This window comes from Microcebus murinus, chromosome 17 (genome assembly GCF_040939455.1).
Source record: "Microcebus murinus isolate Inina chromosome 17, M.murinus_Inina_mat1.0, whole genome shotgun sequence".
Classification (NCBI taxonomy): Eukaryota; Metazoa; Chordata; class Mammalia; order Primates; family Cheirogaleidae; genus Microcebus; species Microcebus murinus.
Genome location: NC_134120.1, coordinates 58,227,532 through 58,255,475, shown reverse-complemented (window position 1 = coordinate 58,255,475; position 27,944 = coordinate 58,227,532). Strand labels below are relative to the sequence as shown.

Below are 27,944 nucleotides of genomic sequence, written 5' to 3'. Positions count from 1 at the left end.
CCTCCTCGTCGTGTGACCTGGAGCAAGTGTCAGCTCTATGTCTTTACAATAAATACAGTACCTGGCTCAGTGCTGGGCACACGAGAAGCGTCCACACGGGCCAGTCACAACTGCGGGTCACTGCAGCGCAACAGGAAGGGGTCTCGAACTCCTGCTTCTCAGCTCAGCTGGGATCACGAGAAGAAAGCTTCGAACCTCCTGGCACCTGTTTGCTCCTGCATGACACCGGAGAGCCGGCGCTGCGAGCTCGTGGCGAGGCGCAGGTCCGCGCGGGAGCGGGCGCAGCCAGGCTCGCGGGGCTCACGACCCGCAGAGGCCGCGCCCTCCGCCTTCTCATCCCGCACCGGTAGTCCTGCTCTCCGCACCAGCAACTCGCTTCTTCGCACTCGAGCTTGCAGGGTAAATACAAACCTTAAAAGAAAAAAACTGATTTTCCCTGGTGCTGTCCTTTTCTTAAGAGAATTTGCTTTAGAAAATTGTAATCGCAAATTCTTTCTCCGTCTTTTTGAGATATAGGTAATGTTTTTAAAAGCTAAGCACTTCTTTCGGGCTTTGCACCTGGGCAGTGTCTTCCCAAGGACCTGGGAGCACGTCCCCGGCCGCTGGCCCGGAGCGCCCGCGTCCCGCTGCAGCGCCGCCTGCCGCCCGGAGACGGAAGCGCGGCGCTCCGGCCGGCACTGCGCACGCCAGCCCGCGCGGCCGCCTCCGCGCGCCTTCGCGCCTGGCGCCTCGCCCTCTGCTGTCGCCCGCGGGGAGGTTCCTTTGGGGGTGGCAGGTTTGCCTTTCATCGCAGTCCCCGACAGGGGAGACTGGGTGGTGGCAAAGGGCTTGGGGAGAATTAGCGCGGCCCGGCCCGCAGCGGCCCCCGCTCCGCCCGCGCTGCCAGGGCCGCTGGGCGCAGCATCCCGCACCCCGCGTCCCGCGTCCCTATTTTTAGCCGCCGCAGCCGGCCAGTCACGTGCGCGTGGGCGGCGCCCAGGAGCGCCCCGCCCCGCACCCCGCAGCGCGCAGCCGGTCGGGCGGCGGGATGAGGACCTGGAGCTCTCAGCACGTGTTCGGGTGAGGCCGGGCTGCGGGCCGCGGTGGGGTCCGCGCCGGCGGGGGCGGCCTGGAAACGGCAGGACCCCGGCGCGTCTCGGCATCCCGGAGCGGCCCCGCAGTCCGCTCTGGGGGGGGGCGGGGCGGCGGGGCCCGCGAGGGGTGCGGGGCGGGTGCGGGGCCCGCCACGGGATGCCGGCAGGGGGTGCGGCAGGGCGGCGGGGCGGGGATGGGGGCATGGGGGCGGCGGGGCGGGGCGGAGGCCCGCGAGGGGTGCGGGGTGGGGGCCTCCCTCCTCTGGGGGGCCGGCTGTGGGAGGCCTGCGGAGCCGGCTGGGTCCCCGCTGGGGTGGTCGCACACGTGCGGGTGTCTTATGGAGGGTCGGGAGGAAGCTGAGCGGGAAGGGGCGCGGGGGTCTCGGGTCTGGGTGCGCTGGCGGGCGTGGAGAGGTCTCCGACAGCCTGCAAAGCGCCAGCTGCTTAAAAGTGCGCTCCTGACCGAAATGCAGTCTTCCCTTAGATCAGTCGTCTGCACCGCTGAAGTCACTCTTTAATATATTTTTTAAAGGAACAAAGATTTTCACTGACCCCACTTAGAAAGGCCTTTCGTTTTTGGAAAAATAAAATAAATACTGCCATGAACACAATTGTCATCCTGTTTGAAATGTAAAATTGTAATAAAAATTTATCAAGCGGGTTTCAAAACCTCCAAAATTATTTTTCATGAAATCCTTAGACTTGATGGGATCTAAATATTTTGGACAGCCTGCAGCTTTTCTCAAGTGAGGTTCCTTGGGAGACCAGGTAGGGCATCATCTGCGCCACCTGGATGCCAAGGGAAGGCAAGCCATCACCTTCCGCAGCGTCCTGGCGTTGGGGCTCAGTTTCCTCTTGGAAGGCTGGAGTCTGCCCCAGGGGCTTGTGAAATGGCGCTGGACATGCATAAATGAATTGCCAGTTGAAAATTTTTACAGCTGCCAACTGCCATTTATTTTTTAAGCTTTATTGAAGCATATTTTATATGCTGTAAAATTCATCCATTTTAAGTGTACAATCTAGTAAGTTTTAGTAAATTTACAGAAATTTAAATTTCTAGTAAATTGTGCAGCTGTCACTGTAGTTCATTCTTAGAACACTTCTATCATCCTGCAGAGATCGGCCATGTGCCCTGGCCATCAGTCCGGGTCCCCACCCCAGTCCCAGGCAACCTCTAATCTGCTTTCTGGTTCTATAGCTTTGCCTTGTCTGGACAGTGCATAGAAATGTGATCATACGCGCACTGTTTTGTGTCATTTAGCATAATTTTCTTGAGGTCTACCCATGTGGTAGCATGTGTCAGTGCTTCCATCCCCCTTTCACAGTTGTATCTAGTGGTGCTCAGTAGGATTGAGGACGGTCACATGGAGACTAGATGCCCTTTCAAAATGAGGGCAGTTCTCCACCAGAGGAATCTCAGTCATCCCTGAGCTGCTGTAGGCTGGGTGCTCATCTCCTGTCATTGATTTTCGAACTTAAAGCAAAGGGCTGGAACGAAGCTTGACGAACGTGGCATGTGGCTGGCTGAGGACGATGTCCCTGGCCTCTGGCTGGACAGGTTGTGAGGGACATGCTGTTGTGCCGCGGTATAGCATCCATTTGACAGTACAGGAAGTGTGGAAAATTGGAAGCCTGGCTTTCCAGCTGAGCCTATTTTGTTTTTCCTTTGCTTAGTCCATTGAAGTCACTCATTTTTTTTTTCTTTTGAAGATTATAGAACTTTCTCTTTTTTTTTCTGTACTTTTGGATGTTGTACTGTCAGGTGAATATTTGATTGGAAATTAATAAATTTACTCTTGAAAGGCAAGAAATTGGCTGGGCACAGTGTCTCATGCCTGTAATCCCAGCACTTTGGGAGACTGAGAGAGAGGATCTTTTGAAGCCAAGAGTTCTAGATCAGCCTTGGGCAACACAGCAAGACCTTGTCTCTACAAAACAAAACAAAAAAATCATCCGGGTGTAATGGCATGCCTGCAGTCCCAGCTACTTGGGAGGCTGAGGCAGGAAGATCACTTCAGCCCAGGAGTGTGAGGCTGCAGTGAGCTCTGATCCGGCCACTGTACTTCAGCCTGGGCAACAGAGTAAGACCTGGCTCTAAAACATAAAATAAAGTAAATAAAAAGAAAGGCAAGATAAATTAGGCACAAACACTTCTGATCTTATCCAGTTTTCTTCCTGTGCCCATATCCAGAAGAAACTCCGGAGGCCCGCAGATCCGGCATAGCGAGGTGCAGTGTAAACACTGCTGCAGAAGCAGGGAGCCCAGGGAACCCAGCCGAGTTAATATGTGTGAAACTTAGTCAGGGTTTTAAATAATTTAAATAGTAATTAAAAATATAGGGCCAAAATATAGAAATGGGCATTTAAAAATGAACAGGGCTTATAAATTTCTTCCTCCCAGCATCGACTGAAGTTTCAGGCAGACCTGTGACAAAATCTTCAATAACAGAGTCTGTCACAAGCAGATTTCCTGCAGGATTTGAGGCTGTCCACACCTTTGATTCCTGTAACTGCCAGGAAAGGTCTGGTGGTGTCCACTGCAGGGCAGTAAGGGCTTTGGGGCGGGGGGGCTGAAGCAGGCTTGCGTCCTAGCCAAGAGCAGGGAAGGGAAATTGAATGTTACAGGTAAGAGTTGAAGGGCACACTCTTCCCCACCGGCAGCTGAGGGGATGAATTTCGAGGTATTCTTCTGCAGGTCTGTGTCACAGACTGCATTTATGTGTGTGTGTGTGTGTGTGTTCATATTTCATGTAATATTATTTGTTTTTCTGAAAATAGAAATCAATGGCATCTCGTACAAATCTTTTGGCAGTTTTTCTTCTCAACAGTATGTTTTTGAGATCTGTCCATGATGAGATTTGTATCTGTAGATAGCTACATAAATAGACATAGATCTAGATGGATTATAATAGCTATATGAATATGCTACCATTTGTCCTTTCTCTTATGAAGCGCATTAAGTTTTCCCCTTCTTACAGATCTTACTGCAGTGGCCAGCCCAGTGTATGTTTCTGGTCCACTTAATCGAGGGCCCACTAAGGCTGCAGATCTCAAGCTCTTTAGCCTCAAGACCTTCTTACACTCTTAGAAAATATTGGGGACCCCCAAACAGTTTTTGTTTATGTGAGTTATATCTATCAATATTTGCCATATTAGAAATTAAAATTGGGAAATTAAAAAATATTAATTGATTGGAATTAACAATAATACACTGACAGCTGTTTTTTGTTTTTGCTAATGTCCACACTGTCTGTCTTAACGCGGATGGCTTGATATTCCTGTCTACTTCTGCATTCAGTGTTTTGCAATGTATTGTTCTGGCTGAAGTGTATGGATAAACCCCAGCCTCACACAGATAGGTAGTTGGAAAAGGTAAGAGTTAGTATTTTCATAGTCTTTTAAAGTCATTGAGTCCATTCTTTGCTACTGTGACGACAAAACAAGTGTTAACGATATAAAGTCTGCGCAACAAGTTGCGATATAAAGTCTGAAACCATAGTGAGCACAGTAATAAGCTCTTACATTAAAACTCCCATTGGCCTGTCATGCACTTGAGTGTCTTTAACCCATGCATGAGTAGTGTCCTTTGGAGTATGTGCCTCCATGGAGTTTACAGTTTAGGTCAGTCATCCAGCTCATGGTAGCAGGTACAAGTTTTCTAAAATTACAGTTTTCATTTGAAAGCTAAACATTTTTCTTTGGCAGCAAATGCTGTCAGTTGCTTTCCTTGAATCAACAGGCTCAACTTGTTAATTTTTGAGAAAATGTCTGCCAGATCCCCCAGTCTTCATTAGCAAGGTTTGTTCCTTTTTCTTTCAAGTACAAGAGGCAGGTGGTGCCCCAGGGCAGCCAGTACTTGGTCCTCAGCAGCAGAATCGCTTCTTTTGCACTTCCTGTTCTCTGGCACAGAATATCTAAGAGAAGAATACTCAAGGGTCCAGCTGTAATAAAAATTAATTACTTTGGCCGGGCACAGTGGCTCACACCTATAATCCTAGCACCTTGGGAGGCCAAGGCAGGTGGATCGCTCAAGGTCAGGAGTTCGAAACCAGCCTGAGCAAGAGCAAGACCCCATCTCGACTAAAAATAGAAAGAAATTAATTGGCCAACTAAAAACATATATAGAAAAAATTAGCCGGGCATGGTGGCGCATGCCTGTAGTCCCAGCTACTCGGGAGGCTGAGGCAGGAGGATCGCTTGAGCCCAGGACTTTGAGATTGCTGTGAGGTAGGCTGATGCCACGGCACTCTAGCCAGGGCAACAGAGTGAGACTGTCTCAAAAAAAAATTAATTACTTTACCATTTCATCAGTTCTTCTTGCTTCTCGAGCGCTCCGTGGTGACGGCTCACGTGCGGCTTGGAGCCTGCCCTGGTGCAGGGAGGACAGCAGCACTTTCCTCCACTGCTTTCACAGCGTCAGAGCAAGTGTCCTTGCTGCAAAAATGGCCAGTCATATCTGAGAAGCACCATGACAGTTTTAGCCTCACACACCTCCTGAAAGCACCCAGGAGCCTCCAGGGTATGTGGCCCCCACACTAAGAAGCCTGAAGTCGCTTGGTGGTGGGAGTAGCTTGCTCTTTGTCTTCTTTGTAGCTGCCTACATCTTTTTACTATGGACATTTCAGAAGTATGCAAATGTGGAGAGACTAGAATACAGAAACGTGGGCACCACTGCCCAGGTCTCCAGTTACCTGGCAGCCAGTCTCAGCTGGGTTTCCTCTGTCCCCCGCCCCCAGTCCACTGCTCCCTTCACTGGGTTACTGTAGGCAAATCCCAGACCTCCTTTGTCTTCCCAGCACCCTGGCAGCGTGGGCACCAGCACGCACCCTCACACTGCAGGCGTGTGCAGGCTGCTACCCCAAGGTGGGGGGCTGCAGGGGCCTCCCGCTCTCAGGATTCAGACTCCACCAGAGGCTCTCAGCTGCCTGGGTGGGGGCCACTAGCTCATGGGTAGGCAATTCTCCGCTCCTGAAAATTCGCTTCAGCAAATTCCTGGTGCACCTAAACTGGGCAGCTGAGAGCCCTGGCTAGTGGTGGGATGTCCATTTTCGGCTTCTGTAGGCAAAGTGCTCTCCCAAGTGCCGGTGCCAGTTCGCGTGTCCGCCAGCACTTCGCGTCTTCCTACTGCCCAGACTCTTTCCAATACTTGATATCGTCAGATCTTTCCATTTTTGCTAGTTGGATGGATGTCAAGCTATTTTCTTGAACCAAGGTGTGTGCCATTGATTTGCTGTGCTTAGACCTGGTCATTTTACTCGTTCTTTTCTTTTTTAAATTTTACCATGAGTTAAGACCTTGTCATTTTAAAGATGTTCTTATTACATTTGTCCTTTTCCTCTGTTGTCTGTAGATGTCTGTATTGTGCAGTCATCCTGCTATAAGTGGTGGAAGTATTTATCATATGCATATTGTAAGCAGGTTGCATTTAGTTTAAATCATCAACCAGAAAGATGCAAGATTTTATATAAAATAAATATTGTTTGAGATAAACTTAATTCAAGTTTATCTCAAACTAGGATAAGCTGAGATATATTTATCTTTGCAAGAGGCTCGTAGGCTTGCTAGTGGAGAGCACATCCTGAAGGAAGCACAGATTAGGACAATTAGTGACTCCTCAGCGGTCTGGGGCAGGTCCGTGCTGGACACCGGTGGTGGCCCCTCACTCACCTCCCATCAGATGCCCTGGAAAGCAGTGGGCCGCTGGGGGCCTCTCTGATGGCAGGAAGTAGAACAGGGAAAGCTACTCGTTCTCCTCAGCACAAGAGCTCAGGGCCACGGATGGAGGGTGGCATCCTCAAGGGACTTGCAGGGTTGGGAGCCTGCATCACAGGTGCACCTGGTGCTGGCCACACTCAGGCCATCACTGTCCTGGGCGTCACCATCGTTCCAGGCTGGAGGGGACGCGGGGAGAATTGTGCCTTCTAAGGCAGGTGTGTTGTTCTATGAAGGTATTGTCCAGCTGCCAGGTGGAGGTGGCCAAGTAGGGCCAGGAGCCCGGCTGGAAGTGGCAGTCCAGCCTTCGTTCCCTGCAGGCTCCCCGCTGCGCATTCCCTGTGGACAGAATGGCGGTGGGGACATGCTGCGAGGACAGAACTGCCACCGCCCGAAGCCCCGCACGAAAGGGCTCTGCCTCTTTCTGGACTGGGAGAGGCCGGGCCGGAGGAGGCAGGGCCGGGAGAGGCAAGGCCCCGCGTGGGAGTGGAGGACGCCTTGCCCAGCGGGACGGGGGGACGGCGCGGGTGGACACGGAAACACCCCGCTCGCGCGGCGCTTGTGTCTCCCCAGACACCCGTGGGACGCGGTGGCGCAGGCGGCCATGCGGAAGTACCCGAACCCGATGAACCCGAGCGTGGTGGGCGTGGACGTGCTGGAGCGCCGCGTGGACGGCCGCGGCCGGCTGCACAGCCTGCGCCTGCTCAGCACCGAGTGGGGGCTGCCCGCGCTCGCGACGGCGGTGAGCCCCGCGCGCGCCCGCCCCCGCGCGCCCGCCCCCGCGCGCCCCCGTCCCCCGCGCGCCCGCCCCGCGCGCCCCCGTCCCCCGCGCGCCCGTCCCCGCGCGCCCCCGCCCCCGCGCGCCCGCGGCGGCCTCCTCCGCTGGGCTGGCGGCGTCCCGAGAGGCCCGCGTCCCAGCCGCCGGCGGGTGCGGGTCAGGCTCGGCAGGAGCTGCAGGGCCGCCGCCCGGCTGCAGCAGCCTCCCCAGGCGCGCGGCTCACGCCAGGCGGCAGGATCGCTGGACGTGAGGAGTGGCTCGCAGCTTCCCCAGGGCCAGCGGGGAGCGCGCGGAAGACGCAGATCCAAGACGGCCGCCCTGTCCAGACCACCCGCGGCCCTCCGGGTGGAGCGGCGCGGCCCGAGGGACGCGGCCCCCACGCCTGGGCCGCACCCCGGTCCAAGTAGCTCTCCCCTGCTCCCAGCCTCACCTGGCTTACTTCGGGTCTGGCCTTCGGTCGCTGCGTCTGTCTGCCCCGTGTCCGGCCCCTGGCGCGGACGCGCACCGATGACAGGGCTCTGTCTCTTCTGCTGGCCCGGCCATAGCGTGTGTAGAATAAGTGGATTAATGAGCCAAAGAGATGTTCGGTGTTTCATGATATGAAATGGAATTTTTAACACACCACTATGCTAATTTTGCTTTGTTTTTTAGATTTTGGGAACCAGCAGGACTTTGACATACATCCAAGAACGTTCTGTCGTGGATCCAGTGGAAAAGAAAATGGAACTTAGTTCCACCAATGTAAGCGATGGTCTGAAACGAGAAAGGTGCTTAGTACTTCTTGTTGGTAATGGTGCATTATGCCTTCGTTTAATTTTATTTCCTGCCCACCTTCGGTCTGAATGATTGCTTATTTTTAATAGAAAGGCTGAATTTGTTTAGTAGTATTTTGTGTTTTTATTCAAGTACAATAAATGTATAGAAAAATGCACATGATGAATTGTCACAAAGTGAGCACACCTCGCAACCAGCAGGCAGATCAAGCAACAGAAAGTGACCAGCCCCCCAAGAATCCCTTATGCAAATTCAGAGGAGGTGTTGGGGAGAGGGGCTAGGACAATGATTTGCACCATGAAATATTGCTTATTTTCAGCAAATGTGGAAATGGGCTGTGGTGGGCAGAATCGTCCCACAGTGCCCATCTCAGAGTTCTCCTTCCTCCTGCCCCCGAGGGTGCACCTTCTCTGTCCCATGAGCCATGGTGCCGGTTTGAGTCAGGGCTCATTTATTGGTCCACTGGTGGTATCAGGTGCTTGCCAGGTGCCCAGCATTGTGCTAGGGGAAGGGAATGCAAGGATCTTTTAACTTAAGAGATGTTCCTGCCGTTGCCAGCCTTCTCATCCTAGGAGTGGACATACAAACAACCCAGAGGGCAGGAGTCCCTGAAGCGACCTCGTGAGAGCTTCATAGAGGCATTGACCAGGAGGTGGGGACCTAAAGGCTCGCGGGGGTTTTCCAGGCAGAGAGCTGTGCACAGATGGCATTGGAGACTGCCAGGGGAGATGACGTGGGAGAGATGAGGCCAAAAGGGCAGGGACAAGACTATGGAAGGTAGAGGAGCTGGAAGTCTTTTGTGCAGTAATAGGGAGCCATTGAGAGTTTGTTGCAGGAAGGTGATGTCTTTGGGTTGTGTGCTAGGAAGGGTAGTCACCCTGGCAGCTTTGTGGAACGAGGGCAGGGGGTGTTGGGACTTAAGCCAGGGAGACCAGCAGTCCAGGTGGCAGTAGTCCAGGTGAGAGGTGGCAGGAGGGTGCCGGGGCGGGACATAGGGAGTAAGGGAATGGGAGGGTCAGTTAAGGTGTGACTCTGCCATCTGGTTTGGGCACTGAGTGGGACTGTGGTGCTGTCATGGGGCTCAGGTCTGAGAAGAGAGAGGAAGTCTGGTTTTGGACATCTTGAGTATGAAGTCTCTGCAGGGTGCCCTGCATGGTAGACTGGGGAGTGTCCAGGTTGAATTTGAGAATGTGGGGGTGGGGGTTGCTGTGGTGAGGGAGGGGGTGACCCGGGCCCAGGGGCAGGCAGGGCCCGGAGTGGGGACAGTGCTGAGTAGCACCAGGGAAGTCGCCCATCCTCTCAGCATCTTCTGTGCAGCCCAGTGTTGGAAACAAGACAGCCACCTGGGCCTTGAGGTTACTCACCCCAACCCAAAGGACATCTCAGGAGCATGGGACTTGCAAGGAGGTGTGGGAACCTCTCTCTTGCCTCTGTGCTGTGCTGTGGCTCTACCCTTTGCCCATCTGGGAACACCTTCCAGAGGAGGAATCGGAGTGAGTCCCTGTGGGCTGAGAGATGAGGTTCTGAACCACTTGTAGGATGAAGCCAAACTCTTTGCATACCAACTGGACCTTTGCCATCAGCCCCTGTTCTGCTTGGGCCCCTTGTCCCAGGCAGTCCTGCTATATAAAGTCATAGGAGCCTATCAGGGTCCACACTGGCCAGTCCCCTTTTGCCATTCCTGACAATTTAGGGATTCTGTTCTCTCTGCCTAGAAAGTCCTTCTTGGGAAATTCCACCAATCCTTTCAGAAGGCTCAGTTGCCAGCCAAAAGGGACAGATTATGCTGCAGTGAGGTCTAGTGGAAAGGAAGCAGGGTTTGGAGGAGGACAGGTGTGTGCAATGATCACCTGATGGTTGGATGACTTTGGGGGTGTTATTTACCTTTTCCAAGGATTACATTTCTTGCATAAAAAAAGAAAGACTAAACCTCATAAGATTGTATTTTCAAAACCTCATTTCCCTTCATTAACAGTGATTAGCATAAAAAATATTGCACATAAGATTACAACAGCTAATCAGAGTATAATTGTTAATAGGTATTATTAAATATTTCTATATAATATAATAACTGTATATTATGAGACTCCTTTGCTAACTCTGTGCTCAATAGGAAGAAGGAGAGATTCCCTGCTAATGACTTCCATCGGGACTGTCAGACCAGGGAGGCTTTTGGGGAGAGATTATTACATGAGTAAAACATAAACATTTACCACTGCTGAAAGGCTAGCTTGCTTTTGACTACTTAAAATTAAAAAAAAATTTTTTTTTGGAACTGGCTCTTTGAGAAGAGGGTAGATTGGGTTAACAATTATACAATTTTAGAGCTCCATTGTCTGGTGTGGCAGCCACCAGCCACATGTGGCTATTTAAATTCAAATTAATTAGGACTAAATAAAATAAAAATTCCATTCCTCAGTCACAGGAGCCACATTTCAGGTGTTCATTAGCTGTATGTGTTTGTGTTCACCACATTAGACAGCACAGATATAGGACATTGCTATTGTCACAGAAAACTCTGTTGGACAATGTTGTTCTGGAGCTCCAGTTTTTAAGTAGGTTTTAATAGTAAATATAAATGTAAATGGGGAGTTCATCTGGTTACAGGAAGTGGTACTGGGGGAGACAAGACCTCTACCTTTATAGACTTTGTGTAGATTCAGGGTTCTGTCCCATCCAGTCCCAGGAGACAGTGCTCCAGGCTCTGGCAGGTTGGGGAAGAGCTTTCTGCTCACCTGCCTGGACACTGAGGACTGTTTTGTCCTTTTCTACAGTTGTTGATGGATTGGGCAGTTTGAAGGTACTTTGAAGGCCAGACCTCTGCTCAGGTATGGGGTCGGATGTGAAGAGAGGGCAGATGACAATTGCTAGAAGGAGCAGCTAAGCTGTGGTTTCCCTAGGATTAATGTGGTAATACCTCCTGTGCCTAAAAGTTCTTCTGTTCTGGCTCCAATAAGCACGAATTTGGTGATGGAAGAGTATGGGCAGATGGTTTGGGAAGAAAGACGGGAGAAATAGAACCTAAAAAGAACTATTGTTTCTTTTTTTAAAGATTACACTCACAAATTTGGTGTCAGTTAATGAGAGGTTGGTGTACACACCTCATCCAGAGAACCCAGAAATGTGAGTCATCTCATCCTGGGATTGACACGTTGCATGCCACGGGTGAGGGTGGGGCAGAGTCTCCCTCTCATGGCACTGGTTATCCCCTTTACTTCTTGCTCTTCTGCAGGACTGTGCTCACACAAGAAGCTATCATCACCATAAAGGGGATTAGCCTTGGCAACTATTTGGAAAGTTTAATGGCCAACACAATATCATCCAATGCAAAGAAGGTACTTACTTCGGTCCCAGGGGCCCTGTGTGTGCTCTAGTTAAGTGTCAGATTAGGAGGGTGATATTTTTAGTCCCATAAATGCTGCTGAGTGTTGGGAGTCTACATCTGTGCTGAGCTTATAATGCCACAGTGTTTCCCACAGTTACATTCAAAACCAGTGTTAGGGAAAGGCTGGCCTGGTCTGAAGGGAATTGTGTCTGTGGAAGCCAAGGAAGCCATGGGGTTACTCTTTTTAGTAGGGAAAGTGTGAGGTAAACGTGGACTGTAAATCCAGCCAAGGCAACTACCACTTCAAAGAGCCCAAGTATCATCGGCTCATTTACCAAAGCAAACAGACCCCAACATCAGAAAGATAATATACGTTAACACTGTCAGGCAGGATATTTGGGACTTTTGGTAGTTTCGTATTTAATAGGCATTAAATGACTTTGGCTGAATCTTGCCAGCTGTGAGGCTTCCCTGGAGTCAGCTGCCATCTGTGCATCTTGCCTCTGGCAGGATTTGGGAATAAGCTTTGGGGAGGTGAGAGGAGAAAGGGTGGACCCCAGGAGGCTGTCCAGGGCTCCTCTTTTGTGCCTGGGTCCCTGGGGTGGAGGCACAGGTTGTTCAAGAAGTCCAGACTTCCCTCCCCTCCGGCAGAGTTGATGGAAAGAGCTTGGATGTTTGGAAGGATAATGTTCCTTAAATTCAAGGTGATGTCACTGACTAGAATAGAGCCTTTGCTTTCACCTTGGTTCACTTCACAGGCATGTGTCCTCCCCTCGTCAGTGCTCCTCCCTGACTCTCCCCTACTTCTTTTTGGGTCTAGAAGTGAATATTTTTGGGATAAGTGGGGTGATGCCTGAGGCTGTACCTCCCCTCCCAGTGCCCTTCCATGCCTAAGTCTCTAATGAGTGGAAAACCACGTATGGCTGCATTTAGTCTAGTCACTGATAAAAGAGCCATTCTACCTGGATTTTGTAGAAGAATGCAGATTTGAGAAATACAGGCAGCATCTTAGGTTTCAGGGGAGGAAGGGGAAAGCCCTAACTGGCAGAGCTTGTCTGTAGTGGAGTCCCCATGGGTGGAGACAGCATTGTACTCATCTTGTGTTTCCAGAACTTCGCTTGGGGCAGGAGCCCTAAATGTTTACAGAAAGAAAGAATATCTTGTAGGAGGAAGGGAATACTCAGTGAGGCCAAAACCATCGTAAACTACTTCTTTGAGAAGAAAATCAGTGAGGCCAAATTGGCTTTCCCATGTGCGCTTTACTAGGGGTTGTCGTGTTGTGGGCTTAACCACTTCGGTGGCAGGCTCACCGGCCGCGACACCTGGCCCACAGCCGCTCAGTCCACACGTAGTGTGCGCTGTGCACTGACGGTGAGTCCTCTTGCTCTTGTGTGGTGAGGAAAGCTTCAAAGCACTGAACACTTGCTTTACTTCACAGGCAGCTTTACTTGTCATGTAAATCCGAATAGGGAACATAGACATACAGGTTTTCATTACGTTATTTTTAAATGTTCACAATTTTATTTTGATAAATGAAAACTTAGAAAAGTCATAGCACGCTGTCGGCTAACGTGGCTATGTTCATCTGTGGCTGCCGGCCACAGCCTGGCTCCTGCCGAGGTGGTCAGGAGGGAATCGCCGGGCCGGCCAGCAGCCCGGGGCAGGTGCGGGGGCTGGGGGAGTCCTCTTGGCCTTCTCAGCCTGCATCTGGTGGTCCTGGCATTGGGATGCGGGGCGGTTAGGGAGGCCCTCGCGGCCTCTCCTGGGCGAGGACATGCTGGAGCAACTGGAGCAGGCGCCACCACAGTAGAGAAGGGAAGCGCTGTCCACACCGCTTCGTCCCTGAGGCGAGCAGCTGCCTGCTGGCGAAAGGCTGCTGAGGAAGGCCCCCGCTGTGTCCCGTGGCCGCTGCGGCGCCCCGTGCAGCTTCACCCGCAGGCTCGTAGGCGCTGCCTGCGGGGGCGGCGCAGTGTCACAGCGCGCTGGCATCTCTGTGTTTTGCAGGGCTGGGCTGCTATTGAGTGGATAATTGAGAATTCGGAAAGCGCTGTGAGCTAACGAGGGCCGCACCTGCGCCCTGCGGCAAGCAGTGGTAACTACAGAGCTCATGATCCTGGTATAGAACTGTCAGCTTTTGTTAACCGCGTGCGTGGCGTGCGTGGCGTGCGTGGCGTGCGTGGCGTGCGTGGCGTGCGTGGCGTGCGTGGCGTGCGTGGCGTGCGTGGCGTGCGTGGCGTGCGTGGCGTGCGTGGCCGCCCGTCGGTCTCCGGCGCGGTGCTCCTCGTGCTGTCCGTGGTGAGGCCGCGCCACCAGGGCCGTGCTCTTTCCCCCGTTCCCGCGTCCCGGCGGGGTCTCTTTGCGGGGGAGCCCCGACCTGCGGTCGCGCTGTCTGACGAGCCGCGCTGGCACGCTGCCCTCAGGACTCAGCGGCACACGCACTCCTTGTCGCCTGCGCATGGGTAGTTCCCCGGCTGGTGCAGAGTGTGTCAAAGGCTGCGCTGATGGGGAGAATGTTTCACTTTGGGCAAAATTCGAACATGTTCCTATGAAGAACATTTTGTGCCCATCTCTTCACTTGCTACAAGCCAGTGCTCAGCCCTGTGGCCACCACCAGCCACTTCCTTTTAGTGGCAAAAGCTGCTTCTGGCATTTCCTTGCACTTCCCAAACATTCCGTGGCTTCCTCGGCCTCCAGTGGCTGGACCGCCAGACCCGGCCCGCACTCGGCGGGTGGCGCACATCTTCACGCCTCACGCTCAGGAGAGGGAGCGAGTCCTGCTTCCCTTTGCTCAGGCCCCACTCTGCCAGAGCGCCTGGTCCCGGCCCAGCCGCTGTGCTGTCTGCCCCGGCCTCTCCCCACGGCCGGCGCCTGTCGCCTGTCCCCAGCGTGCGTGCTCGCAGGCCCCTCGGGCAGCACGCGCCGTGTGGCTCGAAGTGTCCTTAAGAACTGATTGCTGATTTTGCCCAAGTCACTGAAGCTGAGCTTTGCTAGAGACCTTCACCTTGACTCCAAGGTCATGGTCTGCCATGACGCCTCTCCCTCCTGGCCTCACCCTGGCCTCACACGTGGAGCTTGGCCGCCAGCGTCCTCTGTGTGAGTGGGCACACGTGTGTGGCTGGTGTGTGAAGCTGTCACTGGTGTCCTCTATGTGTGTGGGCACACGTGTGTGGCCACACGTGTGTGGCTGGTGTGTGACGCTGTCACCGGCGTCCTCTGTGTGGGCACACGTGTGTGGCTGGTGTGTGACGCTGTCACTGGTGTCCTCTATGTGTGTGGGCACACGTGTGTGGCGCTGTCACTGGCATCTGTGTTTGGGCACACGTGTGTGGCTGGTGTGTGACACTGTCACTGGTGTCCTCTGTGTGGGCACACGTGTGTGGCGCTGTCACCGGCATCTGTGTGTTTGGGCACACGTGTGTGGCTGGTGTGTGACACTGTCACTGGTGTCCTCTATGTGTGTGGGCACACGTGTGGCTGGTGTGTGACACTGTCACTGGTGTCCTCTATGTGTGTGGGCACACGTGTGTGGCTGGTGTGTGACGCTGTCACCGGCGTCCTCTGTGTGAGTGGGCACACGTGTGTGGCTGGTGTGTGATGCTATCACCAGTGTCCTCTGAGTGGGCACACGTGTGTGGCTGGTGTGTGCCACTGTCACCTGAAGCGAGTCATGGGCCCCTCGGGTTCTGCTTCCTCATGCACCAGAGCTAAACTGCCTCCATATTTAATCAGATACCTCACCAAAAACATCAATAGGACGAAAGAAGAAAGAAAGTAAAAGGAGAAAGACAGGAAGAAAAAGGAAGGAAATAAAAGGCAAAGACAAAAGAAAGAGTGTGCAAAGAGAAGAGAGGAGCAAGCGTTGCAGTGGTGGCGGCCGCCTGGGAGGGGAGGAATCTGCTGGACTCGCTGGTGTGGTCACAGCCCCCTGGGGACACCCATCCCGGCGGGGCAGCAGAGGGAGCTGGGCTGCGGAGCCCGCCCGTCCAGCTGCCAGGCCGTTTCCAGGTGGATTGCCCTTGGCCCTCGCCTGTCCTTCTGGGCAGGGTTCTCGGCTGTTTTCTGCCAGCCCTCGGGGTCTTGCTAAGTCCCTTCTTGCTTTTCAGATCACCAGCCTTCCCCTGAGGCCCCGGTGCCTGTGCCGCCTCCCTCTGCAGGAGGGAACCAGAAGGGAAGTGGCCTCTGCCCCTTGTGCCTCTACGTCCCGACTCCACTGCTCACACTGACCGGAAAGGAACTGCTTCGCCGGGGGCTCCACCTGCTGGCTCACTGTGGGGGGCTTGGGGCAGCCCCCAAATATCTTCTCTAGAACAGCTGGTCAGCTTCTCCTGAGGAGACTCCTCAGGCTTCTGAGGAGGGAGTGGGAGAGACCAGGGTCCAAGTGCCCTTTCTAGAAAGAGCCCCCTGCAGCCTGCCCTGCCCTGGAGACGCCTCCCACGGGGGCATTTGGGCCCAGGTTGGAGTGTCCGCCCTCCCTGCGCTGCTGGCCGGCCCCTGCTGTCCAGCCTGCTGGGGTGGGGCTGCAGACGCCCCCTTGCTTCTGAAGATTGTGCTCCTGTTTTGTGGGCATCTCAGGGACAAAGGCAAAGGTCTATTTCCCACCATCTGTAAATCAAAGTTGTTTAAAACAACATTAGTTTCTTTGAAATCTAAAAGCAACCTATCTTTATGGTTAAAAGAGCAGGTGTCTGTGGAAGGATAAAGCCTCCCCTCCCCCAGCCCACTTTACTTTTTACAAAGTTTCTCTTACATTTTCTGTGCACGTGACAGTATATGTGTGGCTTTTTTTCTTTTCCTTCTTTTATTAAACACGGATAGGATCATACTGTGTATACTGCATTCTGCCTTTTTTCTACCTTTAAGCAACGTTATCTGGAAAAGCCCCTCTCGAGGATTAGCTGGATGGCACCTAAGTCTGATTCCCGAAGGCAATGAGGGCTCCTTGGGGCCGCTGGCTGGACTTGCCCACTCTGCTGGGCCTTGCACGGCGGTGGCCTGGGGCGGCGCCCACGGCTGCCCTGCTTGGGCACGGCACCATCTCCCCGGATGCCGTCTGCGGCACTTTCTCCGGTGGCAACCTCTGTTCCTCTTCTTTCAAGGTAGCTCTGTAACTTGGCAGAGGTAATTGTCTGACACTTGTCACATAGGTAGTTCCTAGAAGGCAACTAGGATATTTGCAATTTTGAAAATGAGGTTTATGAAGGGTGGCAGGAGGGGTAGCTTCCTGTGATCCTCTACAATGGTGAGGGCACACAGAGGTACCCTGGGTTTGGAGGACTGTTGTCAGTGTCAGTCACAAGCTACTTCAAACCTTTGGTGACTTGAGTAGGGAAAAATAAGCCCCTGCGTGCAGTGGGGGTTTTATTCTTCTATGCTTTCTGTTATAAATAAACAATTTTTTTTTTTTTGAGGCAGAGTCTTGCTTTGTTGCCCAGGCTAGAGTGAGTGCTGTGGTGTCAGCCTAGCTCACAGCAACCTCAAACTCCTGGGCTCAGGCGATCCTCCTGCCTCAGCCTCCCAAGCAGCTGGGACTATAGGCATGCGCCACCATGCCCGGCTAATTTTTTCTATATATATTAGTTGGCCAATTAACTTCTTTCTATTTATAGTAGAGACGGGGTCTCGCTCTTGCTCAGGCTGGTTTTGAACTCCTCACCTCGAGCAGTCCGCCCACCTCGGCCTCCCAGAGTGCTAGGATCACAGGCGTGAGCCACCGCGCCCGGCCTAAACATTTTCTTTTTGAGGTGGTCAGTCATTAAGGAAGTAGCAACTTTTTCAGTATTTGTTTAGTGTGAAGTCGTCTGGCATCATAGCTTCTGGTTTGAGTGCGATGGATTCAGTATTTATTTACGCAGCCCTTTGTGCTTGGAGTCGCCATCAGCACAGAAGGAAATGTGTGATAAAGTATCAGGGAAGCAGGCCGGGCGCGGTGGCTCACGCCTGTAATCCTAGCTCTTGGGAGGCCGAGGCGGGTGGATTGCTCAAGGTCAGGAGTTCGAAACCAGCCTGAGCAAGAGCGAGACCCCGTCTCTACTATAAATAGAAAGAAATTAATTGGCCAACTGATATATATATAAAAAATTAGCCGGGCATAGTGGCGCATGCCTGTAGTCCCAGCTACTCGGGAGGCTGAGGCAGAAGGATCACTGGAGCCCAGGAGTTGGAGGTTGTTGTGAGCTAGGCTGACACCACGGCACTCACTCTAGCCTGGGCAACAAAGCAAGACTCTGTCTCAAAAAAAAAAAAAAAAAAATCAGGGAAGCGGTTTAACCTTGCTTTCTAATTTAAGAAAAGTCTGAAGTTCAACTTTAATGACAGAGTATTGTTTCGCAGCCTTTGATGCTCCAAAGAGAAGCCTCGAGGAGGCCCGAGTCCGGAGACGCTCCGGGGCAGAAGTTCTAGGATGGGAGCCCAGAGGACCCATCCTCTGGGTCGGGTGTCCCTGCGCGTCGCGTGACCCTGCGCGGTGCTCGGCGCTGTTCCCAGCGGGGTCGAGAGGGTTCGGAGCCCGCCGCAGGCCGGCCGGCCCCTGCCCCAGACAGCCCGTTCTCGTCCGCTGTCCCACAGCCTGCGCATTTGCCTAGGTGTCACCTCTTTTTCTTTTAAGATGGGAAGAGAGTCTTCTTTTACTGAACAGGAAGTTAATCTCCTCAGAGTTAATCCCTTCCCCAGAGTCCGAGATCCCGAGCTGGAGGGAGTGGCGCTGCAGCACGTTCCCTGTGCGGTCGGGCCCTTGGCCGGCCTCGGCTTTCAGGGAGAGGACGCTGCTGTCCGGCGGAGGCTGTTTGCAGCCCAGGCCCCGGGCGGCCGGCTCTGCGGACTCCAGGCCTCGCTGGCCCGGAAGCGCCGCCCTGGGACGCGGCCCTGGGACAACGCCCTGGGAGGCCGCCCTGGGACGCGGCCCTGGGACAACGCCCTGGGAGGCCGCCACCCTGCCTGCGGGTGCTGAGGCTTCGTGTCCTCTGCGCACACTTGATCTCTTCACTGACCATATGAATGGTTTGGGGAAGTTATATGATTTTAGAGGGCATTGTTAATTTTTAAAGCTTTTTAGTCACTAGTAGGAGCTAACTCTCAACTATAAAACCATCACCTTGTAAGAAATCAGCGAGCAGGCGGAGCTCAGTGCCGATTTGGATTTCTGGCCTTGACGGCTCACCACGTCCTGTGCTCGGCGTGCAGGCGGGGCGCTTGCGCAGGGCGGGGCTGGCAGGCTGCAGCCTGTGGGGGAGGGCGCCTCCGCCTTTCAAAGGGCTGCGAGGCCCCTCGCTGCAGAAGGGGACTGAGGGGGCCGAGGCCCGAGCCTCAGCTACTCACTCTCGGTTTCCAGGCCCCTTCCTTACAGGCACCACTGCATCTCAGCCGCGTAAATAAAGCTGAGCTTGTTCCCTTCTGTCCCGCTGCTTTCCCTTCTGTGTTTCTGATCAGTGCTACTTCCTGCACTGTGGGGTCCTGGCGCGTGATCTGGGGACTCCAGAGGCCACACTGTAGGACGTGCGGCTTGCCCCCGCTGGTCTGCCCTGCCCTGCCCTGAGGACGCTGGGAGCTCTGGAGCGGCACGCAGGCAGAGCGCGAGGGGCCCTCTCAGCCCGGCTGCAGCCCCAGGGCAGCCTTCGAGAAGCTGCAGCCAGTGAGAGGCCTCGGCCGCGGCCACCAGCCGAGGCTCCTCCTGAATTCCTGGCCACAGAAGCTTGTGAGGCAATGAATGCTCATCATTGCAAGCCACAGAGTTTTGGAGTGATCTGTTACACAGCAACAGGTAACCAATACATCATCTTCTACTGACTTGCACAGTCGCCTTCTCACTGGTCTCCCTTGCATGCTGTTCCACTTGCCAGTACCCCAAAATATCCGTTATAACTTCCCCGATTAGAAGCAAGAAAGGTTTCTCATTCTGTTTTGAAAAAAGTCAACACCAAGGCGTAGGCATGGTACAAATGACCGGTGCAGGTGACCATCAGATGGCACCTCAGAACCCAACTTAAAATCTTCCATGAAGCCGCCCTTGACCGACACTAGCACACAGCACCGCAGATTGCTATCGATTCCTGGAGATTTATAGCTCCTTCAACCTTTTGTTTGTACTGTTCACACACATATTTGGCCAGTTGATATTCAAAGCTGTTCTACTTGGTAGGTATAGTTCTGAGCATTCAGGGCATTGGTGACGTAAGGACCAAATTCGTAATCCTAGCAGTTCCCCAGAAAGAGCTGGGGCTGCAGCAGTGCTAGAATTAGGTCTCAGGTTTGACCTGGGGCAAATGACAACCTTATTATGCCCAAGTTTTTCACCGATGAAAGATGGTAGTAGTAGCATCTATGCCAGAGTTGAGTATTAAGCACTTCGGGACCAGTGTCGACTGCAGCCCGCAGCCACAGATGAGCGCGCACAGCGACTGTAGCCAACTGTAGCCGCCATAGGAAGGCGCACAGCCCAGCGTCGACTGTAGCCCACAGCCACAGATGAGCGCACAGCGACTGTAGCCGACTGTAGCCGCCATAGGAAGGCGCACAGCCCAGTGTCGACTGCAGCCCACAGCCACAGATGAGCGCGCACAGCGACTGCAGCCAACTGTAGCCGCCATAGGAAGGCGCACAGCCCAGCGTCGACTGTAGCCCACAGCCACAGATGAGCGCACAGCGACTGTAGCCGACTGTAGCCGCCATAGGAAGGCGCACAGCCCAGTGTCGACTGCAGCCCACAGCCACAGATGAGCGCGCACAGCGACTGCAGCCAACTGTAGCCGCCATAGGAAGGCGCACAGCCCAGCGTCGACTGTAGCCCACAGCCACAGATGAGCGCACAGCGACTGTAGCCCACTGTAGCCGCCATAGGAAGGCGCACAGCCCAGTGTCGACTGCAGCCCGCAGCCACAGATGAGCGCGCACAGCGACTGTAGCCGACTGTAGCCACCATAGGAAGGCGCACAGCCCAGCAGCCCACAGCCACAGATGAGCGCGCACAGCGACTGTAGCCGACTGTAGCCGCCATAGGAAGGCGCACAGCCCAGCAGCCCACAGCCACAGATGAGCGCGCACAGCGACTGCAGCCGACTGTAGCCGCCATAGGAAGGCGCACAGCCCAGCGTCGACTGTAGCCCACAGCCACAGATGAGCGCGCACAGCGACTGCAGCCGACTGTAGCCGCCATAGGAAGGCGCACAGCCCAGTGTCGACTGCAGCCCACAGCCACAGATGAGCGCGCACAGCGACTGCAGCCGACTGTAGCCGCCATAGGAAGGCGCACAGCCCAGCGTCGACTGTAGCCCACAGCCACAGATGAGCGCACAGCGACTGCAGCCGACTGTAGCTGCCATAGGAAGGCGCACAGCCCAGCGTCGACTGTAGCCCACAGCCACAGATGAGCGCACAGCGACTGTAGCCGACTGTAGCCGCCATAGGAAGGCGCACAGCCCAGTGTCGACTGCAGCCCACAGCCACAGATGAGCGCGCACAGCGACTGCAGCCGACTGTAGCCGCCATAGGAAGGCGCACAGCCCAGCGTCGACTGTAGCCCACAGCCACAGATGAGCGCACAGCGACTGCAGCCGACTGTAGCTGCCATAGGAAGGCGCACAGCCCAGCGTCGACTGTAGCCCACAGCCACAGATGAGCGCACAGCGACTGTAGCCGACTGTAGCCGCCATAGGAAGGCGCACAGCCCAGTGTCGACTGCAGCCCACAGCCACAGATGAGCGCACAGCGACTGTAGCCGACTGTAGCCGCCATAGGAAGGCGCACAGCCCAGCGTCGGCTGCAGCCCGCAGCCGTGATGTGACTTTTCTACTTTTTCATTTATCAAAATAAAATTGTGAACATTTAAAAATAACATAATGAAAACATACATGTACATGTTACCTGTTCTGATTTACATGACAGGTAGAGCTGCCTGTGAAGCAGGACAAGCGTTCAGGGTCTGGAGGTTTCCACGCGCACGCGCAGACGGCCGCGCCGTCCACGGCAGCGCCGCGCCCAGGTGGTTAAAGGCTGCAGGCACTTAGCATAGTGTTTGATACATAGCAAGGGCTCGATAACTGGTAGCTATTAGCTACTGAAAATCCGCCAAAAATTTTAAATTATATAGTAATAGTCACAAGCTGAGCACAGAATATTATAAAGCTTGTTTTCAGACTTTTCCTTATTTTCCTATCAGCCAAATTGTCCTACATATGAAAAATTTGAAATATTAATATTTCTTATTTCATAAGAATATGAATATTTTATTTTCAAATATTTTCAAATATTAATATTTCTTTAATATTTCTTATTTCAACCCAACTGGCATAAACATTTGTAATCAGACTTTTATGATTACTAGTCAGACTTAACATACTGCAAAAGAGGCAAGTAGTAAAGAATTAATGAGTACACACTGAGTACTGACAAATACACCGTTTGCATTTGTGTGGCAGCTTCTACTACAGTCCCCAAGGTCTCTGTCGCAGGTCAGTTTGTCGTCCATGGGAGGCAGGGTTATGCCCATTGTTCTGCCCGACACTCTAGGGTCGGGAGAGCCCACAGGGACGTGACCTATTCGAAGACAGAGCTCTGCAGAGAAGCAGAGAGTAGGTTCTGCCTTGCCCTGGAGACACACAGCCTGTCGGGCGGGGAGCCCGTTCCCAGCTTGACAGTCAACTGTAGAGACCAAGTCTGCTGAGAAGAGTTCAGGCAGTGATCGGGTCTGTAGCACTGAAGGCCAAAGAGACCAGCCTCTCAAAGAGACCTGTCCCCTCTCGTTAACACACGGAGGGGACATCTGGGCTACGGCTGCTTGGTCAAGGAAAATCACACATCAAGTAGATGAGAATAGCCTGCTCTCTGTAGTCACCTCTACTAGTCACCTGCTTCTCTTTACATCTCCAATAGGAAGTATGAATTGCTCTGTGGGGACAGAGAAATGTCTGGCGCTTGCTACTGCCGGGGCAGACGAGGCCTTTGCCTGGATGTTGCAAGACTGCGGCGTGAGGGGTTTTATGTGTGTCTATTTTTAATATAGTCAACTCATCTTTCTGAGGTTTTTCTTTTTGAGAGGTAGACTTAGGTTCTTTCTGTTTCTTTTTTTTCTTTCTTTAGAGACAGGGCCGTGCTGTTGCCAGCAATTTAGTAAAACTGAATTTACCCTTGCATTGGAGTTTCAAATAAATGCAACACATTTTTCTCTTTTTCTTGATTTCATGTAATATTCATAATCAGGTTTGTCATCAACACAGAGAAATAATGCTTAGAAGTATCAGTCACTTCACACCTCACTTCAGGGGAAGGGGTGGCTTGGATTACACGAAGGTGTTTCTCAATATCTGATTACTGTAAGCTCGGGTTTTGAATGTGTTTCCTGGTTGGCGCCTGAGCAGTATTGGTTGTTTCAATATCTTGAATCTCGTTCCTAGTTAAAGGTGACCTTACAGACCTTCTAGTCTAATACCCGTGCTCTAAAATTGAAGACATAAGTCAATAAATGTTAAGGTGCTCTCCCAGGGTAACACGCTGTTCTGCTGCCGGGCTGGGGCAGTTCAGTCACCCATCTGATACTTGAAAATCACGTGTTGCTGAGAAAGAATCTACTTTGCTAATTACAGACTAGTTTTTTTCAGTTATCAGGACGAAGGGTCCTGAAAAAGCCTTCTGCTGGTGAATGCCACTTGGCACAGTGGCTGTTGCGTGGGGGGCCTCGGCCACTGCTGCGCCCGAGGTGTCGCCAGTGACACCAGAGCATGAAGCTCAAGCTGACAGCCCGACTTCTGAAGCCAGCCAGCGACGGTGGCAGGATGGCCCTAGGGGTCATCTCAAGTTGTGTTCCCCTGGTTGGTGAACAAGCTGAATTCTTGGGTGTCTCGTCCCTTTGGGGTGTCTAAGATTGACATTTCATCACTCTAAAAACAGAAGTTCTTCTCCGTTTTCTGTTTACCCAACTAGAGTCTACACTGCAGAAGCTGCATGCTTCAGGTTCTCCCGTGCAGACTGGCTGTCCTCCCTTCTCCACACGCTGCCCTGTGGGTCACGCGGCGTCTGCTCAGGAACCTCATGTTCAGATCCTCCTCTCACCTCGGGCATCTCTACTCTCCGAAAACCGCTGCTCCTGGGAGAACCTGGATGTGCGGTTCTCTGCTGTCACCCTAACCACAGGGCCTGGGGCTGACGGCAGGTCAGAAGGGAACCCTCAGGAGAAGAAGTAAGTGCGGAAGAGGGCAAAGCTGAAGGCAGCCACCTTGCTCAAGGCTGGGTAGCCGTGCTAGCTGCACGCAAGGCAGAGCCCCCTCTTTGTGCCGAAAGAAATCTGAACACTGACTTGTGCCAAACATCCAGATGCTTCTTCAGCTCGAGCCCTGGGGTCATCAATAAACTTACTGATGTCCCACTTTTCAAGAGCACTGTCCTGTCAGTCCTGCAGCTTACTGTCACCACCGCATCATACAGGCTCCGATGTGTCCACCAGCATCAGGGCCAGAGGCGCAGTTTGCACAGCAAGCTCTATTCTAAATGACTATACGACATCATATATATTTTAATGAAATGAGCCACAAGAGTGCCAATTTGGTCTTCCAGGTAACTGCTTCTGAACATTTGATCAGTGAAGGCAGAGTTTTGTATCAAGTGGGCTCTTGGCTCTTAAACTTTTCTGGGTGGGCAAAGGGAGACGTTTCTGGGTATGCGCCTTTGGCCCACACGCTTTAGAACCACACGCTTTATTGGCATAATCAATGTGTGTGCATGAGCGTGGTTGCGCACACCCACATGTTCTGCAGAGACATCAGAACTGAGTCTCTAAATAAGGGTTAACCAAACCATTTCCCACGTATGCTATCCAAGTTTTCTGTATCTCTGGAACCCAGGAGGGACAGGTCAAGGATTGACTTGGACTTAGAATGTCACTAAACTTTTGCATTATGAGTTGGACATACATACACAGAAGTCTTATCATACACACATTCCAGAGAAACTTCAGTGGAAGGGGCTTCTAAAAAATGTCTGCGGCCAGGCGCGGTGGCTCACACCTGTAATCCTAGCACTCCGGTGGGCCGAGGCGGGCGGATTGCTCGAAGTCAGGAGTTTGAAACCAGCCTGAGCAAGAGCGAGACCCCGTCTCTACTATAAATAGAAAGAAATTAATTGGCCAACTAATATATATAGAAAAAATTGGCCGGGCATGGTGGCGCATGCCTGTAGTCCCAGCTACTCGGGAGGCTGAGGCAGGAGGATCGCTTGAACCTAGGAGTTTGAGGTTGCTGGTAGCTAGGCTGACGCCACGACACTCACTCTAGCCTGGGCAACAAAGCGAGACTCTATCTCAAAAAACGAAAGAAAAAAAAGTCTGGCAACTGAGGAACAGCCTGTATAAATGCATCAGTATCAAATGCAGTATGATGTGATGTTTAAGATAGTTATAGGGTCAGTGATGCATTCTACCTTAGTTAACATCAAAACATAAGAACTTTCCTCAGTTCACATTTTAGGAATATGTCCCTGGGGGAATACTATTTAGAAAGTATATATAAAGGCTTTATCCCAAACTCATCAAATTGTATATAGGTATACCTTGGAGATATTGAACGTTTGTTTCCAGATCACTGCCAAAAAGCCCCTCAAATATTGCAATAAAGCAAGTCACACAATTTTTGGTTTTCCAGTGCATATAAAAGCTCACACATACTAGTCCATTAGGTGTGCAATAGTATTATGTCTAAAAAACCCAAGGGTACATACTTTAATTTAAAAATACTTCATTGCTTAAAAAATACTAACAATCATCTGAGCCTTCACCAACTTGTAATCTTTTTGCTGGCAGAGGATCTTTTCTTGATGTTGATGACTGCTGACTGAGCAGGGTGGTGTTGCTGAAGGTTGGAGTGGCTGTGGCCATTCATTTAAATAAGACAACAATGAAACTTGCTGCATCAGTTGACTCTCCCTTTCACAGAAGATTTCTCTGTAGCATGCGATGCTGTCTGATAGCATTTTTACCCACAGTAGAACTTCTTGCAAAATTGCAGTCAGTTCTCTCAAACCCTGCCGCTGCTTTATCAACTAAGATTATGTAATATTCTAAATCTTTTGTTGTCATTTCAACAATGTTCCCAACATCTTCACCAGGAGTATGTTCTATTTCAAAAAACCACTTTCTTTGCTCATCCATAAGAAGCCACTCCTAATCCATTCAAGTTTGACCATGAGATTGCAGCAGTTCAGTCCCATCTTCAGGCTCTGCTTGTAATTCTAGTTCTCTTGCTATTTCCACCTCATCTGCAGTGACTTCCTCCATTTAAGTCTTGAGCCCCTCAAAGTCATCCAAGAGAACTGGAATCACCTTTTTCCAAACTCCTGTTAATGTGGATATTTTGACCTCTTCCCATAAATCATGAAAGTTCTTAATGGCATCTAGGATGGTGAATCCTTTCCAGGTTTTTAATTTACTTTGGCCAAATCCACCAGAGGAATCACTATCTATGACATCTACAGCCTTAGGAAATGTATTTCTGAAATAAGACTTGAAAGTCAAAATTACTTTTTCTTTGCTTTGCTTTTTTTTTTTTGAGACAGAGTCTCACTCTGTTGCCTGGGCTAAAGTGCCGGGGCATCAGCCTAGCTCACAGCAACCTCAAACTCCTTGGCTCAAGCGATCCTCCTGCCGCAGCCTCCCAAGTAGCTGGGACTACAGGCATGCGCCACCATGCCTGGCTAATTTTTTCTATGTATTTTTAGTTGTCCAGCTAATTTCTTTCTATTTTTTTTTTAGTAGAGATGGGGGTCTCACTCTTGCTCAGGCTGATCTCAAACTCCTAAGCTCAAATGATCCACCAGCCTTGGCCTCCCAGAGTGCTAGGATTACAGGTGTGAGCCACTGCGCCCAGCCCCAAATTACTCTTTGATCCATGGACTTGGTTGATCAGGTACATTGTCAATGAGCAGTAATATTTTGAAAGAAGTCTTTTTTTCCCCAAACAGTAGGTCTCAATAGTGGGCTTAAAATTCTTAGTAAAGCATGTTGTAAAAAGATGTGCTGTCATCCAGGCTTTGTTGTTTCATTTATAGAGCATAGGCACAGCAGATTTAACATAATTTTTAAGGACCCTAAGATTTTCAGGATGGTAAATGAGCACTGGCATCAGCTTAAAGCCATCAGCTGCATTAGCCTCTAACAAGAGAGTCAGCCTGTCCTTTCAAACTTTGAAGCCAGGCATTCACGTCTCTCCAGCTATGAAAGTCCTAGGTGGCATCTTCTTCCAATAGAATGCGTTCAGTCAACATTGAAAATCTGTTGTTTAGTGTAACCACCCTCTTCAATGATCCCAGCTAGATCTTGTGGACAACCTGCTGCAGCTTCTCCATCAGCACCTGCTGCTTCACCTTGCACTGTTGTGGTGTGGAGACAACTTTTTTTCATAGAATTGGAGAGAGTTAGGGCCTTGCTCTGGATTATGTTTTGGCTGGTTTTATCTTCTAGCTAGACCACCCAAACTCTCCGTGTCAGCAATAAAAGCAGTTTTACTTCTTATCATTTGTGTGTTCACTGGAGCAGCACTTTTAATTTCCTTCAAGAACTTTTCCTTTGTATTCACAACTTACTAACTGGCTCATGAGGCCTAGCTTTTGGCTTATCTGGACTTTTTCATGTGCCTTCCTTATCAAGCTTGAGCATTTCTAGCTTTTGATTTAAAGTAAGATATGGACTCTTCCTTTCACTCGAACACTTAGAGGCCATTGTAGGGTTATTCATTGTCGGAACTTCAATATTGGTGTGTCTCAGGGAACAGGGAGGCCCAAGAGAGGGGAATGGCTAGTCAGTGAAGCAGTCAGAACACTCAACATTTATGGATTCAGTTTGCCATCTTGCATGAATATGGTTCATGGTGCCCTAAAACAATTACAGCAGTAACATCAAAAATCACTGATCGTAGATCACCATAACAGATATAACAATAATGAAAAACTATGAAATGTTGCAAGAATGTGACACAGAAACGCAAAGTGAGCACCTGTTGGAAAAATGGTGCAAAGTGACTTATTTGACTCAGGGTTGCCACAAACCTTACGATTTGTAAAAAATGTAGTATCTACAAAGCTCAATAAAGCAAAATACGATAAAACAAGGTATGCCTGTACATTAAAAATGTACAGGTTTTTTTTGAATATGAGTTATACCTCAATAAAGCTATTTTAAAAAGCTTTATCCATCTATACACAATTTGTCTCCACATATGTGACTTATATATTAAAATGTTACTTACTCTTTAATAATTTTAATTTCCTACTTGAGCTGCTTGATAACACAGCAGAGTCACTTGTGGTG

At 51.5% G+C, this 27,944-nt stretch overlaps 1 protein-coding gene across 3 annotated transcripts; it reads left to right on the top strand.

The window, feature by feature from the left end:
* The first annotated feature begins 777 nt into the window (after positions 1-777).
* Positions 778-16,996, top strand: PRELID3A (PRELI domain containing 3A). Of its 3 annotated transcripts, none has more exons than XM_075993704.1 (8): positions 778-1,059; positions 7,359-7,527; positions 8,215-8,304; positions 11,390-11,460; positions 11,570-11,672; positions 13,667-13,754; positions 15,392-15,667; positions 15,766-15,896. In XM_075993704.1, exons 1-6 carry the CDS (start codon positions 1,028-1,030, stop codon positions 13,718-13,720), a joined length of 519 nt encoding a protein of 172 aa, XP_075849819.1. In that variant the 5' UTR covers positions 778-1,027; the 3' UTR covers positions 13,721-13,754; positions 15,392-15,667; positions 15,766-15,896. The 3 variants fall into 3 exon arrangements, with proteins under 3 accessions (XP_075849819.1, XP_020137876.1, XP_020137872.2); XM_020282287.2 differs by having other exon boundaries at positions 13,667-13,778; XM_020282283.2 differs by lacking the exons at positions 13,667-13,754; positions 15,392-15,667 and having other exon boundaries at positions 781-1,059; positions 15,766-16,996.
* Positions 16,997-27,944: the final 10,948 nt, after the last annotated feature.